General features: G+C 47.0%; 1 protein-coding gene across 1 annotated transcript; it reads left to right on the forward strand.

The window, feature by feature from the left end:
- The first annotated feature begins 2,992 nt into the window (after nt 1-2,992).
- On the forward strand, nt 2,993-9,417 carry Krt9 (keratin 9). Its single transcript, XM_034507877.2, has 8 exons — nt 2,993-3,598; nt 4,744-4,826; nt 4,955-5,111; nt 5,383-5,544; nt 6,207-6,332; nt 6,439-6,662; nt 7,017-7,882; nt 9,160-9,417. Exons 1-8 carry the CDS (start codon nt 2,993-2,995, stop codon nt 9,177-9,179), a joined length of 2,244 nt encoding a protein of 747 aa, XP_034363768.1. The 3' UTR covers nt 9,180-9,417.
- The last annotated feature ends 3,808 nt before the right edge of the window (nt 9,418-13,225 follow it).

Below are 13,225 nucleotides of genomic sequence, written 5' to 3' on the forward strand. Positions count from 1 at the left end.
CTCTTCCTATCTTCAGTTCTCTTCCAGCCCTGGGCATCTGTCTAAAATAGCTTTCTTTTTCATTCTGTTTTATTGGATCTTACTTGGACCAAGCATGGGCGCTGGGGCATGTGCAAGATAAACAGGTACAGGCTTAGAGGAGCCCCTGCCGAGGAGGGGAGGGGAGGAGTCCTCTTTGCCGTGGGGTGGTGCAGCTGGTGGTAGAGGCCCTAAGATGCTGGATAAGATGTCAAAACTGGACAAAGGACAAGTGGGAATTCAGAAGGGGAGCACTCAGGAAGAGGAGGCACACAGGTTTGCCAACGGCAAGTAGGACAGAGAAGATATAAAAAACATTTTAGTGGGAGGGGACTACAGGAGATTGAGGGTTATCTAGGGAAATATATATATGTATATCACATATATCACACACATATGGTATATATTACACATATACCATATATACCATATATCATATATAACACATCACACATATACATCATAAATATCACACACATAAATATATCATATAAGACATATCACATATATATATGACATATATGTCACATATCTCATATATATCACATATCCCATATATATACATACCTACCTACCTACCTACATACATACATACATACAATATATAATATATATGTGGTTTGAAGAACAGGGATTAGTGGGGCAAGGATGCAAAGGACTCATGGCTCTTGTCTTAAGAGAACAGAGAAATCAGAGCAGAGACATAATTAGATGGGTCATCTTAGGGACAGCTCAAGAGGTCAGTGGGTATAAAGACACTTACTGCACAAACCTGGAGACCTGGGTCCTCAGGTCCTTAGGTCCTCAGGTCCTCAGGTCCTCAGGTCCTCAGGTCCTCAGGTCCTCAGGTCCTCAGAACTGGAGTGAATGTGAAAGAAGAAAACCTTCCCTGTAAAGTCACCTCCTGTCTTTACTCATGTACTGTAGCAGTTACACCCCCATCAGGAACATGTACACACACTAATTAATTAATTAATTAATGATTTAAAAATTAAAAACAAGGTCAAGGGGTATGGGAGGGACAAGGAGAGCTATTAGAAGCTGATATCCCAGAGCTAAGGAAGGGCAGTGGAGTTGGGGGACTTAAGCAGTTGAATGATCAGAAACATTCTAGTCTTTCTTGAGCCTTTCTCATGCCACCTTTTCTGGGATGGGCAAATTGGTTCTTTTGTTTTTTGTTTGTGGTTGTTGTTGAGGAGGAGCAGAGAACAGAGGCACAGCATAGAAAAGCAAGTCATCACACAGCCTGGGAGCATGGAGTCTGGAGTGTGCTCAGATGATCTGGCAGCAGAGTCAACAGCCTCCTTACCACTCTCTTTTGGCACTGGTGACCAGAATACATGTGGGGCTCTAGCATGAGCAAGGACATCACATCATGGTACCTTGACACCTCCAGGGCTGAACCAAGGGAAATTCTGTACTTACTGTGGGACAAAAAAATCAGGAAAGAGGTTGAGGAGATGGTTCAGTGGTTAGGGTACTTGCCATGAAAGGACAAGGTCCTGAGTTTGATCCCCAGAACCTTTGTATAAAGCTGGGCAGAGTGGTGTAATTCCACTCAGTGCACTGTAATCCTAGTGCAGGGAAGGCAGGGGTAGGAGGATCACTGTGGCTTGTTGGCCAGGTCTTGATGCATTAGTGAGCTCCAAGATTAGTCAGAGACCCTGCCTCCAAAGATAAGGTGAAGAGTGACAAAGGAAGTACACACAGGCATATGACACATATGTGCACACACGTGCACACACACAGACACATATATACACACATACACACATGTACATACATAAACACATACACACATACACATAACTCATGTATACACATACACGTATACACACCTTTACACGCATACATATATACGCATATGAACACGTGCACACACATACATGTATACACACATACACACCATACACACATATACACATACGCACATACTCGCACATGTACACACATACACATGCATACATACACATAAACACATACACACATACATATACATATGCGCACACACATACACACACCATACACACACATACATATACATATGCACACACATGCACACACATATGTATACTCATGCACACACATGCACACACATATGTATACTCATGTACACACACACACACACACACACACACACACACACACACACACACACACAATGGTTCAGACAGGCCCATCATGTTCCTGCTATAGGCATCCAGCAGTAGCAGGGCTGGATTTATTGGGCTTACTTTCTTCCCATAGTCTTCATGCTGATCTGGAACCATGAAGGATGCATAGCTGTGCATCTATCTTCATCTTTTGGCCATAACACTCTCTCAGCAAACTGGCATGTCCTGAGAGCAGAGCCCTGTCTCTCCTGCCAGCCTAAAAGGATGTGACAACTGGGTTTCCCATCAGATGGGGGCATCTCCAGGGCAGGTTCTGGCTTTCTGTTTATCCTGGCAGCTCCCTGTGGGCAGTGGCTGCACTTTTCCTGGCCCTCACAGTAACTTCTGTTCCAGGCTCCCATCTTAGCCCACAGTGACCACCAGGTATAGGCAGAATGATTTTAGAGAGTAACAACCAACCAAGAGGGAGTTTTTTTTTTTTCTTAGATATTGAGAGGGCTGAGTCTCAGGCCTGTTGTCAAGGTCAGCCAGACACCAGACTGTAGGATATAGGTCAGCCCCTCAGCAGTAGGGCTGATTTATGGTGCCCTTGACAGCCTAATATCTTCAAATTACCTCACACAATGGAGAGAGGCTGGGTTGCTGACGGGCAGTCACCAAGGGACGCAGAGCCTGGGGCTTCTCTGCTGCTTCCGTATCCAAGACCTTCTCTGAGTCTATGGGGGGAAGCTGGCACAGAGTGAGGACACACCCAGGCGTGCCATCTTCAGCAGGGGGTATAAGTAGGCAGCTCCAGGGATAGCTCAGTACCCAGCAACCCTGAGACCGCTTCCTGCCTACAGACTCCCGCAGGCAGCACCATGAGTTGCAGACAGACCTCATCTTTCTGGAGCAGCAGAAGCAGCTGTGGAGGGGGCATCGGAGGAGGAGGCGGCAGAGGGGGCATCGGAGGCAGCATTCGGTCTTCTTTCAGTCGCTCCTCCAGGGCTGGTGGAGGAGGAGGCCGCTTTAGCTCTTCTGGTGGCTTTGGTGGGGGTGGCTTTTCAGTCTGTGGCAGTGGAGGCGGTGGCAGCTTTGGCTCTAGCTATGGTGGAGGGATTGGAGGGGGTTTTAGTACAGGGAGTTCCAGCGGTATGTTTGGTGGAGGTTCTGGAGGTGGCTTTGGTGGAGGTTCTGGAGGTGGCTTTGGTGGAGGTTTTGAAGGTGGCTTTGGTGGTGGCTCTGGAGGTGGCTTTGGTGGTGGCTCTGGAGGTGGTGAAGGCAGTATTCTGAACACCAATGAGAAAGTCGTCATGCAGAACCTCAATTCCCGTCTGGCCTCTTACATGGATAAAGTACAAGAACTGGAGGAGGACAACACTACCCTGGAGAAGCAGATCCAGGAATGGTATTCAAAGAAGGGGCGGAGAGTCTTTCAGAAGGACTATTCTCATTACTATAGCACTATCGAAGACCTGAAGGACAGAGTATGTATGAGAGTCAAGTCTCTGTCTTTCTGTCTCTCTGTCTCTCTCTTCCTTCCTCTCTTCCTCCTTCCATGCCTCTGCCCCTTGTTCTCTGCTTCCCTCCCCTTTGCAATCTCTCACAAAACAGTGAGATTCTAGAGTCCAAGCAAAGACATACAAGAGAATCGTCTTTTAGAAACTACACTTTCATCAGAAGCAAACCTGTGTTTGGTTTCTAAGGTCTTAGGGGCTTAGATTTGAACTCTGACATTTCATTCTGAGTTTGGGCACAGCAGGGAGAAAGCCTTGGTTAATACTAGCAAAGCTAGGACCTAACTGGAACATTCTTTTGACCTGGTTTCAAGTCAGCCTTATTCTTCCTTTCCCATTTCTCTCAGGCTGGTCTCTTAATCTTCTCGGGTACTTAGAACTCAGGCATGTAGGGTGGTTGATCAAGTGATAGAGAGAATCTCTGGTTGTGAAGATGACACCCATCCATCCATCCACCTACCCACCCACCCACCCACCCACCCACCCACCCACCCACCTGCAATCCTCTTATTTATCCACTAACGTAAATTGGTGGCTACCCTCTGTGTTGCACTGAGCAGTCACAGTGATAACCCACACTCAACTTCCACTGTAAAGGAGCTCACAGTTGGGTTCCTTCCGGTTCTCACTCATCCCTCCTGCTTCTACACCTTTGTATTTCTGAATGTGCTGTTTCTCCAACTGCAGATATGTTCCATCCATTCACTCACAGACAACCTCAGCCATCCTCTGGGACCTAGTTCAGTTGTTATCTCCTTCCCAAGGTCTTTCCTGGTTTCCCAGGATAGCCAAAGCCATCTTTCCTTTTCATGAGTCTCTTGAAATAAGCTGGACTTTGAGGTCAATGGTGGGCTCCTTGGGATTTGTCTTAGACCCTACACTGCCTTTGCAGCAGATGTTTCAAATACTTGCTGAATGGGTGCAGACTACACTGGGCACATCTGTTGAAGGCTGTGTGGGTGCCATGCAGCATAGAAGCTCATGGAAAACCCCTCTTGCTTCCTGAATACCTTGGATGGGATTATCCCCTTTGCTGGCTATGTGTGGTCTCTTCCTCCCTCTGAAGTTGGCCATATCAAGGGAGCATGGCCTATTTATGCAAACTTGTCTTTCAGATTGTGGATCTCACCGTGAAGAAAAACAAAACACTTGTGGAGACTGACAATACTCGCATGACTCTGGAGGACTTCAGAGTTAAGTGAGTCCTATTCCCTTCTTTCCCCCATACTGCTGTCATCCCCTCCCCCACCCAATTTTCAGAGCTCTGGAGGTCCCAATAGGATCTGGTGCCCTCTTAATCATTTTGTACCTATGGCTGGCCTACAGGCTTGAGATAGAACAGAACCTGCGCCAAGGGGTGGAAGCTGATATTAATGGCATGCAGAAGCTGTTGGATGAGCTGCGCATGGGGAAATCTGATCTGGAGATACAGCTTGATAGTCTGGAGGATGAGCTGAAGGCCCTTAAGAAGAACCACAAGGAGGTGGGCTATTGCTATTGTGGCTTGGTGGGTACAGGGAGGAAGAGAAGGGCAGAGATCATAGGGGGCGCTGTGGAGCATGGACTGAGAGAGCCCTCTTCTTTGCTCTTGAAGGAGACACTCCCGGCTCCTTACAGGTGGCCTGCAATGACAGCTGTGCTTTGGTTTCACAATGATGTTCCTTGCTTGCATTCTGAGAGGACTTGGCAGGAGAGGGTTGAAAGGTGGCAAGAAGGGTCCCACTTCATACCTCATGTCCTCTTCCTCCTTGCAGGAGATGAGCCAGCTGACAGGCCAGAATGATGGAGATGTTAATGTGGAGATAAATGTTGCTCCTAGCACAGATCTCACTCAGGTCCTCAATGACATGCGTGAGGAATATGAACACCTCATTTCTAAGAACCGCCAGGACATTGAACAACACTATGAGTCCAAGGTAAGCAGAGCGGGCTTCCTAGTCAGTTTTCTAACCCACCTTTCAGGTATCCTTCCACTCCCCATCCCCTTCATCATCCTTCTGCCTCTTCATCTCTCAGCATAGCTCTATCTATCCTTTCATCTTCCAATGGATGCTGTGCATCCTTCTTCATTCACCACGGAGACACAGTTGTGGAGTGGTACCAGTTTTAGGCGAAGAGCTAATGTCTCAGAGGTGAGACAAATAAGATGGCTACCCTTGAGGATCTCATAGTTTATTAGTGTATGTTGTCCAGATAATGGGTGACGCCCTATAGGTCTGTAAGTGTAAGACTCTAGTAGAGACATTAGCATCTTCTGCAGTACACTGAGTTCATGCCTGCTCCCTTCTTCCCTGGTCTCCAAAGCATGAAACAGAGCATGATAGATAAAGTCATGCCATTCTGCATGTAAATAAGAAAATAAGAGTAGAAAGGGGACATAAGATGAAGAGCCTTGAAACCTTACTGAAAGTGAGTACGGTATCCAGAGAACTGGTCAACCTGGTCACTGGGACCCAGAATTCAGTAGTATATCCTTGGCTTGGTCTTAGCCTTGATTTTATAGGTAAAGAACCTGGTGAGTGAAGTACAGTCTTTCTCACAGATGTTTTTTGGCTGTGTCTGTCCCTTTGGTTTGCAGATGACCCAGATTGAGCAGCAAGTGACAAATAGCGGCCAAGAGATGGAGAGCAACATGAAGCAAGTGTCCCAGCTCCAGCACAATATCCAGGAGCTGAACATTGAGCTGCAGACTCAGCTATCCACGGTTGGTAGTCCTGGTCCAGATTCGCTGCCAGGGCAGGGCATAGAAAGAACCTTTAGGAGGGGCAAGGAGTGGAACATCCCTCCTAAAGTTTCCTTTTGCTTCCTAGAAATCAGCCCTGGAGAAGGCTTTGGAAGACACAAAGAACCGCTACTGTGGCCAGCTGCAGCAGATCCAGGAACAGATCAGTGAGGTGGAGGCCCAGCTTGCTGAGGTCCGGGCAGAAACTGAATGCCAGAACCAGGAATATAGCACTCTGCTCAGCATCAAGACACGGCTGGAGAAAGAAATTGAGACTTACCGAAAGCTCCTTGAAGGCGGCCAGCAAGACTTGTAGGTCCTTAGGAGTCTGTAGATTCTATAGTGTAGATCTCAGAGGAGTCTCTGGGGTGTGGGGGACACTTCTGATACCAGTTCTAGCCTTCTTGAATAGAAACAGCTAAAAAAGTTCTTGTATGCAAGGGTCTGATGGATTGAAGACTTCATCCATATGGGTGTGTTTGGCTTTTGAGGCTTTTGAGCTTTGGAAAGGAGAATGGTAACAGTGAGAGAAAGGAGATACCTTCTACTCCAGAGAGAGGAAGGCACCCTTCCCTCCCAGCTGGGATGCCTCAGTTCACACTTAAGTCTTGATTCTGTTCAGGTTCACCCTTGTATATGTATCTATGTGTTTTACTTTATCCTCAGTGAATCTTCTGGAGCTGGACAAATTGGCTTTGGAAGTGGCAGAGGAAGACAAAGAGGAAGTGGTGGCAGCTATGAAGGAGGAAGTGGAGGGAGCTATGGAGGAGGAAGTGGAGGGAGCTATGGAGGAGGAAGTGGGGGTAGCCATGGTGGAAAAAGTGGAGGCAGCCATGGAGGAGGACGTAGGGGCAGCCATGGTGGAGAAAGTGGAGGCAGCTATGGAGGGGAAAGTGGGGGCAGCTATGGAGGAGGAAGTGGGGGAAGCTATGGTGGGGGAAGTGGGGGAAGCTATGGTGGGGGAAGTGGGGGCAGCCAAGGTGGAAAAGGTGGAGGTAGTTATGGAGGAGGAAGCAGCTCTGGGGGAGGAAGTGGAGGCAGCTATGGTGGAGGAAGTGGAGGTAGCCATGGTGGAAAGAGTGGGGGTAGTCATGGAGGAGGAAGTGGGGGCAGGTATGGAGGAGGAAGTGGGGGAAGCTATGGTGGGGGAAGTGGGGGAAGCTATGGTGGGGGAAGTGGGGGCAGCCAAGGTGGAAAAGGTGGAGGTAGTTATGGAGGAGGAAGCATCTCTGGGGGAGGAAGTGGAGGCAGCTATGGTGGAGGAAGTGGAGGTAGCCATGGTGGAAAGAGTGGGGGTAGCCATGGAGGAGGAAGTGGGGGCAGCTATGGAGGAGGAAGTGGGGGCAGCCATGGTGGAAAAAGTGGAGGTAGCTATGGAGGAGGTAGCAGTTCTGGAGGAGGAAGTGGAGGCAGCTATGGAGGAGGAAGTGGTTCTGGAGGAGGAAGCGGGGGTAGCTATGGTGGAGGAAATAGAAGGCCATCTCAGTCCCAGTCCTCCTCAAAATCTGCTGACTGCGATGATGAGTCACAAGGTAAGGAATTACTGAATCCACAGCCTCGTGACTACAAGGCAACTATCCTTTTCTGTGTATCTTTGGACGTCTTGGCAGGACTGAGTGTTCTGAACAAAATGGATTTTTAGAAAAGTCTTTAGAGTTGTATAGACCCATACTTGGTTCTAAATTGACCAATGGATGAAGTTAAGTCTGCACATGATCTGAGTCTCAGTAGTTAGAGGAGATGGGTTGAAAATGAAACCATCAGGTACATTTCTGTTGTAGCCCATAGGTAGATTTTACTTATGGAAAATGAGGTTCAGAAGGAGTAAACTGTTTCCTCATGATCGTGTCATTTCCAAATGATGGGGTCAGCCCTGTGGGGCTCCATGGCCAGTCCCTTCAGCCATCATTAACATGGGAGGCCCAGATCAGTAATAACACAGGGAAAAGCGATGCAGGAATCTCAGTCCATAGTCAGTTAGTACAACCAGCACACAGTACAACTGTGGAAAGGAGGATGTCTCAGGGGTCATCACCTGCCTCTAAGAAGGACTCATGCAGGAGAGGTGGTCTCTACACCATGAAATAATCTCTATTTACAAATTGAACTTAATGAGGTAAAAATTAAATATATGGGTTGGAGAGATGCTCAGCTGTTAAAGTCACTTGCTTTTGTAGAGGACTTAGGTTCAATTCTCAGTGCCCATTGTGATTTGAAACCATCCATAACTCTGGTTCCAGGGGATCCTATGTCCTTTTCTGATGTCTGAGAGCACCACGCACATTATGCAGTGCACATACATACAAATATGGAGGCAGAAAATACCCATGTAAATAGATAAATAAAGCCACTGTCCTCTTAGCTATGGTTTCATCTTTTTAAAAAATCCATATGAAGTTATAGTAAATGGTTGGATAACAACGCTGCAATGTGTAGTTCTGGGCATCTTTTTAGAATCAGGGAACTGTCACTTGCAAGGTATCTTATGTATTTTGAATGTCCAGTTGCTCTACAGGGGCATGGGTGTGAATCTAGGAATGAGGTTGGTGTTATCTTTGTCTGGGTAGCCAAAGAATTTACTGACAATGCCGTGGGATAGTGAAGGGTTCAGTCCATGGGCTCTCCAAACTCAGGGTTGTTACAGGACAGATGGGGAACTGGGTGGGGGTCACAGGCTTGGTGATTTCAGTGCTCTGATCTCAGGTGCCTCCAGCTCTATGAGGCCCAGGTTTCTTGTTTCCAATTTCTTCTTCAAGTCACTGCTTAAAGTCTCTCTTCTTACTGTTCTCTCTTTTCCACCCCACTACAGACCACAAGATCCGATACTAGAACCCTGATACACTTTCTCCACCTGACCCCAACTGAGACTGCCCCAGGAGGGCAGAAGCTACACGAAGCATCCTTACTGCATTCTGACATCAAGATTAGCTGGCAACAAGCTGGGCCATCCGTTTGGAACTGGACGGCATTGTGCCTCTGTTCCTTGCTGGGGAGGCTTCAGGGCTGGAGAGAACTTGATTCTTTCATGTGTCCTGGGGGTGGCCCCACTCCCTTCCTTGTCCTGACTTCCTAATAAAGCTTTGCTATTGCAAATTAAACTTGGGTTCTGATGTGTTTGTAGCTTGAGATGACGAAGCGTGATGTTTGATGTTGGTTGTGAACTTGCTTGGGTTGCGACACTCTTGGATGACAGTAATGCTCATTTGGGGTGTGTCTGTGAGCATATCTCCTGAGATAATTAACTATGGGGATGAAGATCCATGTTGACTATGGGTGACACTGCATGCTGAGCCCATGGACCAAATTTTAAAAAAGGGAGCTGGTCAACTGTACATACAGTCTGTCTCCTTACCTTTGAGAGCGAGGGCAACAGACTCCTTTTGAGCCAAAGAGCTGAAAAGTCACACAGTGAAAGATACGGGTATATAAGGAGCAGTAATGGAGTCCATTTTTGGGCAAGCAATCTACTGTGCTCTATGAGGAAGTCACTTGTTGACGACAGAGTGAAACAAGAAAAAACACGGTGTGACTTGTGCAATGGAAGATTTCACAGAGAGTGAAATATAGGCATAAGCAGGGTACTCCAAGGAAGAGTGATGAACATCCCATGGGAAGTATCAAGGACTCGGATTGGGCTGATGGACAAACTTCCTTTACAAACTAGGGACAGCCCTGCCCTTTGGGCAGTTCTTCAGAGACCGTGACTGCATATCAAGCCACTTGTGATAGATTTTAAATGGACTTTAAATGACTCCCAAAGGCTTTTGAGTTTAAGCCCATCCCCAGATAACCTTGTTTGGTTTAGGAAGCTGGGACAAAGGACTGAGGTGCATATTTTACTTATCAAAGCAGACCTGGCCTCCAAGTTCTCCCGGCATCCCTTTGTCCTTACCCCAACCCTGAACTTTCTAGCCTAGGGGCTGGGCTGCCCTTCCTCCAGAGGCTCTTTCCTATTTCTCTCTCTCTCTCTCTCTCTCTCTCTCTCTCTCTCTCTCTCTCTCTCTCTCTCTCTCTCTCTTCTTCCTCTTTCTCCCTCCTCCTCCTCCTCTTCCTCCTCCTCCTCTTCTCCTCTCCTCTTGTCCTCTCTTTGTCCCATGCCTACTTCTCTGGCCTCCTTTCTTGGGGCCAGTGAACTCACCCAGCTTGAATTGGCTCATTTCATGGGCGGACAAATAAACTATCAAACCTCACTTTTGGGAAGTGGTGGAGACTTTGGAAGGTGGGTATACAAGAAGAAAGCTAGGCCATTGAACTGCGTGTCTTTGAAGGGGATTATTGGCACCCTGATCTCTCGCCTCCCTCGCCTCTTGCTTTCTGACCACCTTTAGGCGAGCACTTTCCTCCACTCTGCTCTTCGAATAGTTTACTGTTCACAGGGTCAAGGGCCCAGGGCCAAGTTGCCAGAGACTAGCTAGAATCCCTGGGCTAAAGTCAATATTTTCTCCTTCAGAGTTGTCTCAGGTCCTTTGCCACAGTGATGGGACCTAATACACTATCTCAAAGCCTGAACGTGTGTCCAAACTTCTTTAAAAAAAAAATGTGTTCATTTGTATGTGCATACACATGAACTTCTGGGGTGCATGTGGCCTGTGGGTCTCAGGTTGGACATATGAAGGCCAGAGGACAACATTGAGTGTTATCCTTAGGACCTCTGTCCACCTGCTCTGAGACTGGTAGCCTGCCACCCACACAGTAGGCTAGAATGTATAGCCCACATGCCCCAGGTGATGGAAGTGGAAACCCTGATGGACTGGGTGAATGTGTGTTGTTGGCATGGGCATGCATGACTGTGTCAAGGACCCTGTCTCAGACCTAGAGGAGGACAAAGCCTTTCCCCTCCCACCTTCACAGAGGTGAGGCTCTGAGGAAAATGGCAGAGCCTTCTCTTCTGGTCCATGTGAAGATGTTAATAGTGTTTCTGGAAAATGTCCGCCATAGTTTTCCTCCTGGATATTTGCAACCTGATGACTGCTCCTCTACAGATAGTGCTCCTGCTGAGCTTAGCTAAACCTTTTTCTCCTTCCTCTAGTGGGTATACCAGAAACCCTGACTCTTTTTAAATCTGCGTGTAACTACTCTGTCCCCTTCAACTGGATGCCATGACCTTGCCTTCTGCCTGATTCAAGAGGGTCTTGAATAGACCTTATGTTAAATGGACTCCTAAGATGCTCTCCCCATGATCCTTGGCCTTGGGTACCCATACTTTCTCCTGTTTAAGCATGAGCTTCTGGGGTGCTGAGGTTTCTCTAGCTGAGACTTCGTCCATCTGACTAGGTATTTATTGTTTATTTGGATGTCTGTCTTTCTGTCTCTTCTTCATTCCCTTGATGCCCCAGGCACGTCTGTCAAGGATCTAGATGTCTCCACCTCTCCAGTGCTGGGATTACAAATGTGGGCTGCCATGCCCAGATGGAAACAGAATCTAGATGATCATACTTCTGAGGCAAAAATTTATTGACTGAACTACTTCCCCAGGCCAGTGCTCAGCCTTTAGATGTCACTGATTGACTTTGTCATCTATAAAGTTTATTCTAGAGAACCAAACAATTGAGTTACAAATAAACAAATGCCAAAATTATCTCATGTTTTTAGGAAGTTTGCAGTTTTGTATTGAGACATATCCATTGCTATCCTGGAGTGTGTGTGGCTCGTGGGTCAAAGGTTGGACATACCTCACCAAGGTTTAAGACAATGTTTGTCTCAGGAATGTACAGTCTTGATAAGGCTCAGCAAAGAAAACTCCTGTCGGTCCCCTTGGTGTCACTGTCATGGGCTGGAGGCGTCTGAATCCTTTCTAATTTCCATGTCCCCAGACGGGCTGTCTGGCAGTACTTTGTCTCTACGGAGATTCTCCGTGGGATCCCTCCAGAAGGGGAGCTTCAGGGCAGCCAAAACTCTTTTCAAGGTAGCTCTCAGATCTGAAGACTTCATCTTAAGTCAGGGAGAGTCTGCTTCATTTCAGTGCCTACACCCAGAAGTCACACATACTAATGTCACTTTGGTCTCAGGCCTGGCTGATTCAAGGAAATCTCGAATAGATCTTATGTTAGGTGGACATCTAAGATGATCTCTCCATGATCCTTGGCTTTGAGGTACCCATACTTCCTCCTACTTAAACAGGAGCCTACTTACTATTCGGATTTTGCTAATTAAGTTGTTTAATATGTTGATCTTTTGAAATGGAGTGTTTTTTTGTTTTGTTTTTGTTAAACAAAAATGTGTCTGTCTGAACACAAATAGGGAGACGGTTCAGTGGGTAAAGGCTTTTATATGAAAGCTTGGTAACCTGAGTTTGATCCCTGGAACTCACATGGTGGAAGGAGAAAAGTGATCCAGTTATCTTCTGACCTCTGTACATGCACTGAGACATGTGTCCCTGCATGCACACACTATACACTACACACACACACACACACACACACACACACACACACCTTATAATAAAGCATTTCCTGTATAGTCATAGAAGTCAGAATTGAAGAATGAAACTTTTAAAAATTCTTTATGACATTTGCTAATTGTGTGTGTGTGTCTGTCTGTCTGTCTGTGGCCACAATATATGTGTAGAAGTCAGAGAACAACTTGGAAGAGTTGATTCTGTCCATCTACCATGTGGGTCCCAGGAATCAAACTCAGGTGGTTAGGATAGGAGGCAATCATCTCTACCCATTGAGCCATCTTGCTGGTCCTAAATCATGAGATTTCAGTGGAGGTTGAAGACCAAGGGGGCTACATGGTGAGGCCTTTGGAGGATGTCCTGCAGAAGGCCCTTGCCAGAAAGGGAACTTCAGGCCTCTAGCTGACATCATCCAAAAACAACAAAGCATTTGGAAGCAGATTTTACGTTAGTCTGTGGGTGAGAACTCACCTTGATT

This window comes from Arvicanthis niloticus, chromosome 6 (genome assembly GCF_011762505.2).
Source record: "Arvicanthis niloticus isolate mArvNil1 chromosome 6, mArvNil1.pat.X, whole genome shotgun sequence".
NCBI classification, from domain to species: Eukaryota; Metazoa; Chordata; class Mammalia; order Rodentia; family Muridae; genus Arvicanthis; species Arvicanthis niloticus.

What these genes read in the sequence shown, in the direction of transcription:
- Krt9 (XM_034507877.2), top strand. Translation starts at nt 2,993, where the DNA reads ATGAGTTGCAGACAGACCTCATCTTTCTGGAGCAGCAGAAGCAGCTGT. An exon ending in CTGGAGGACTTCAGAGTTAA is followed by an intron (nt 4,827 to 4,954) that starts GTGAGTCCTATT and finishes GCTGGCCTACAG; the next exon opens with GCTTGAGATAGAACAGAACC. An exon ending in TGCAGACTCAGCTATCCACG is followed by an intron (nt 6,333 to 6,438) that starts GTTGGTAGTCCT and finishes TTTGCTTCCTAG; the next exon opens with AAATCAGCCCTGGAGAAGGC.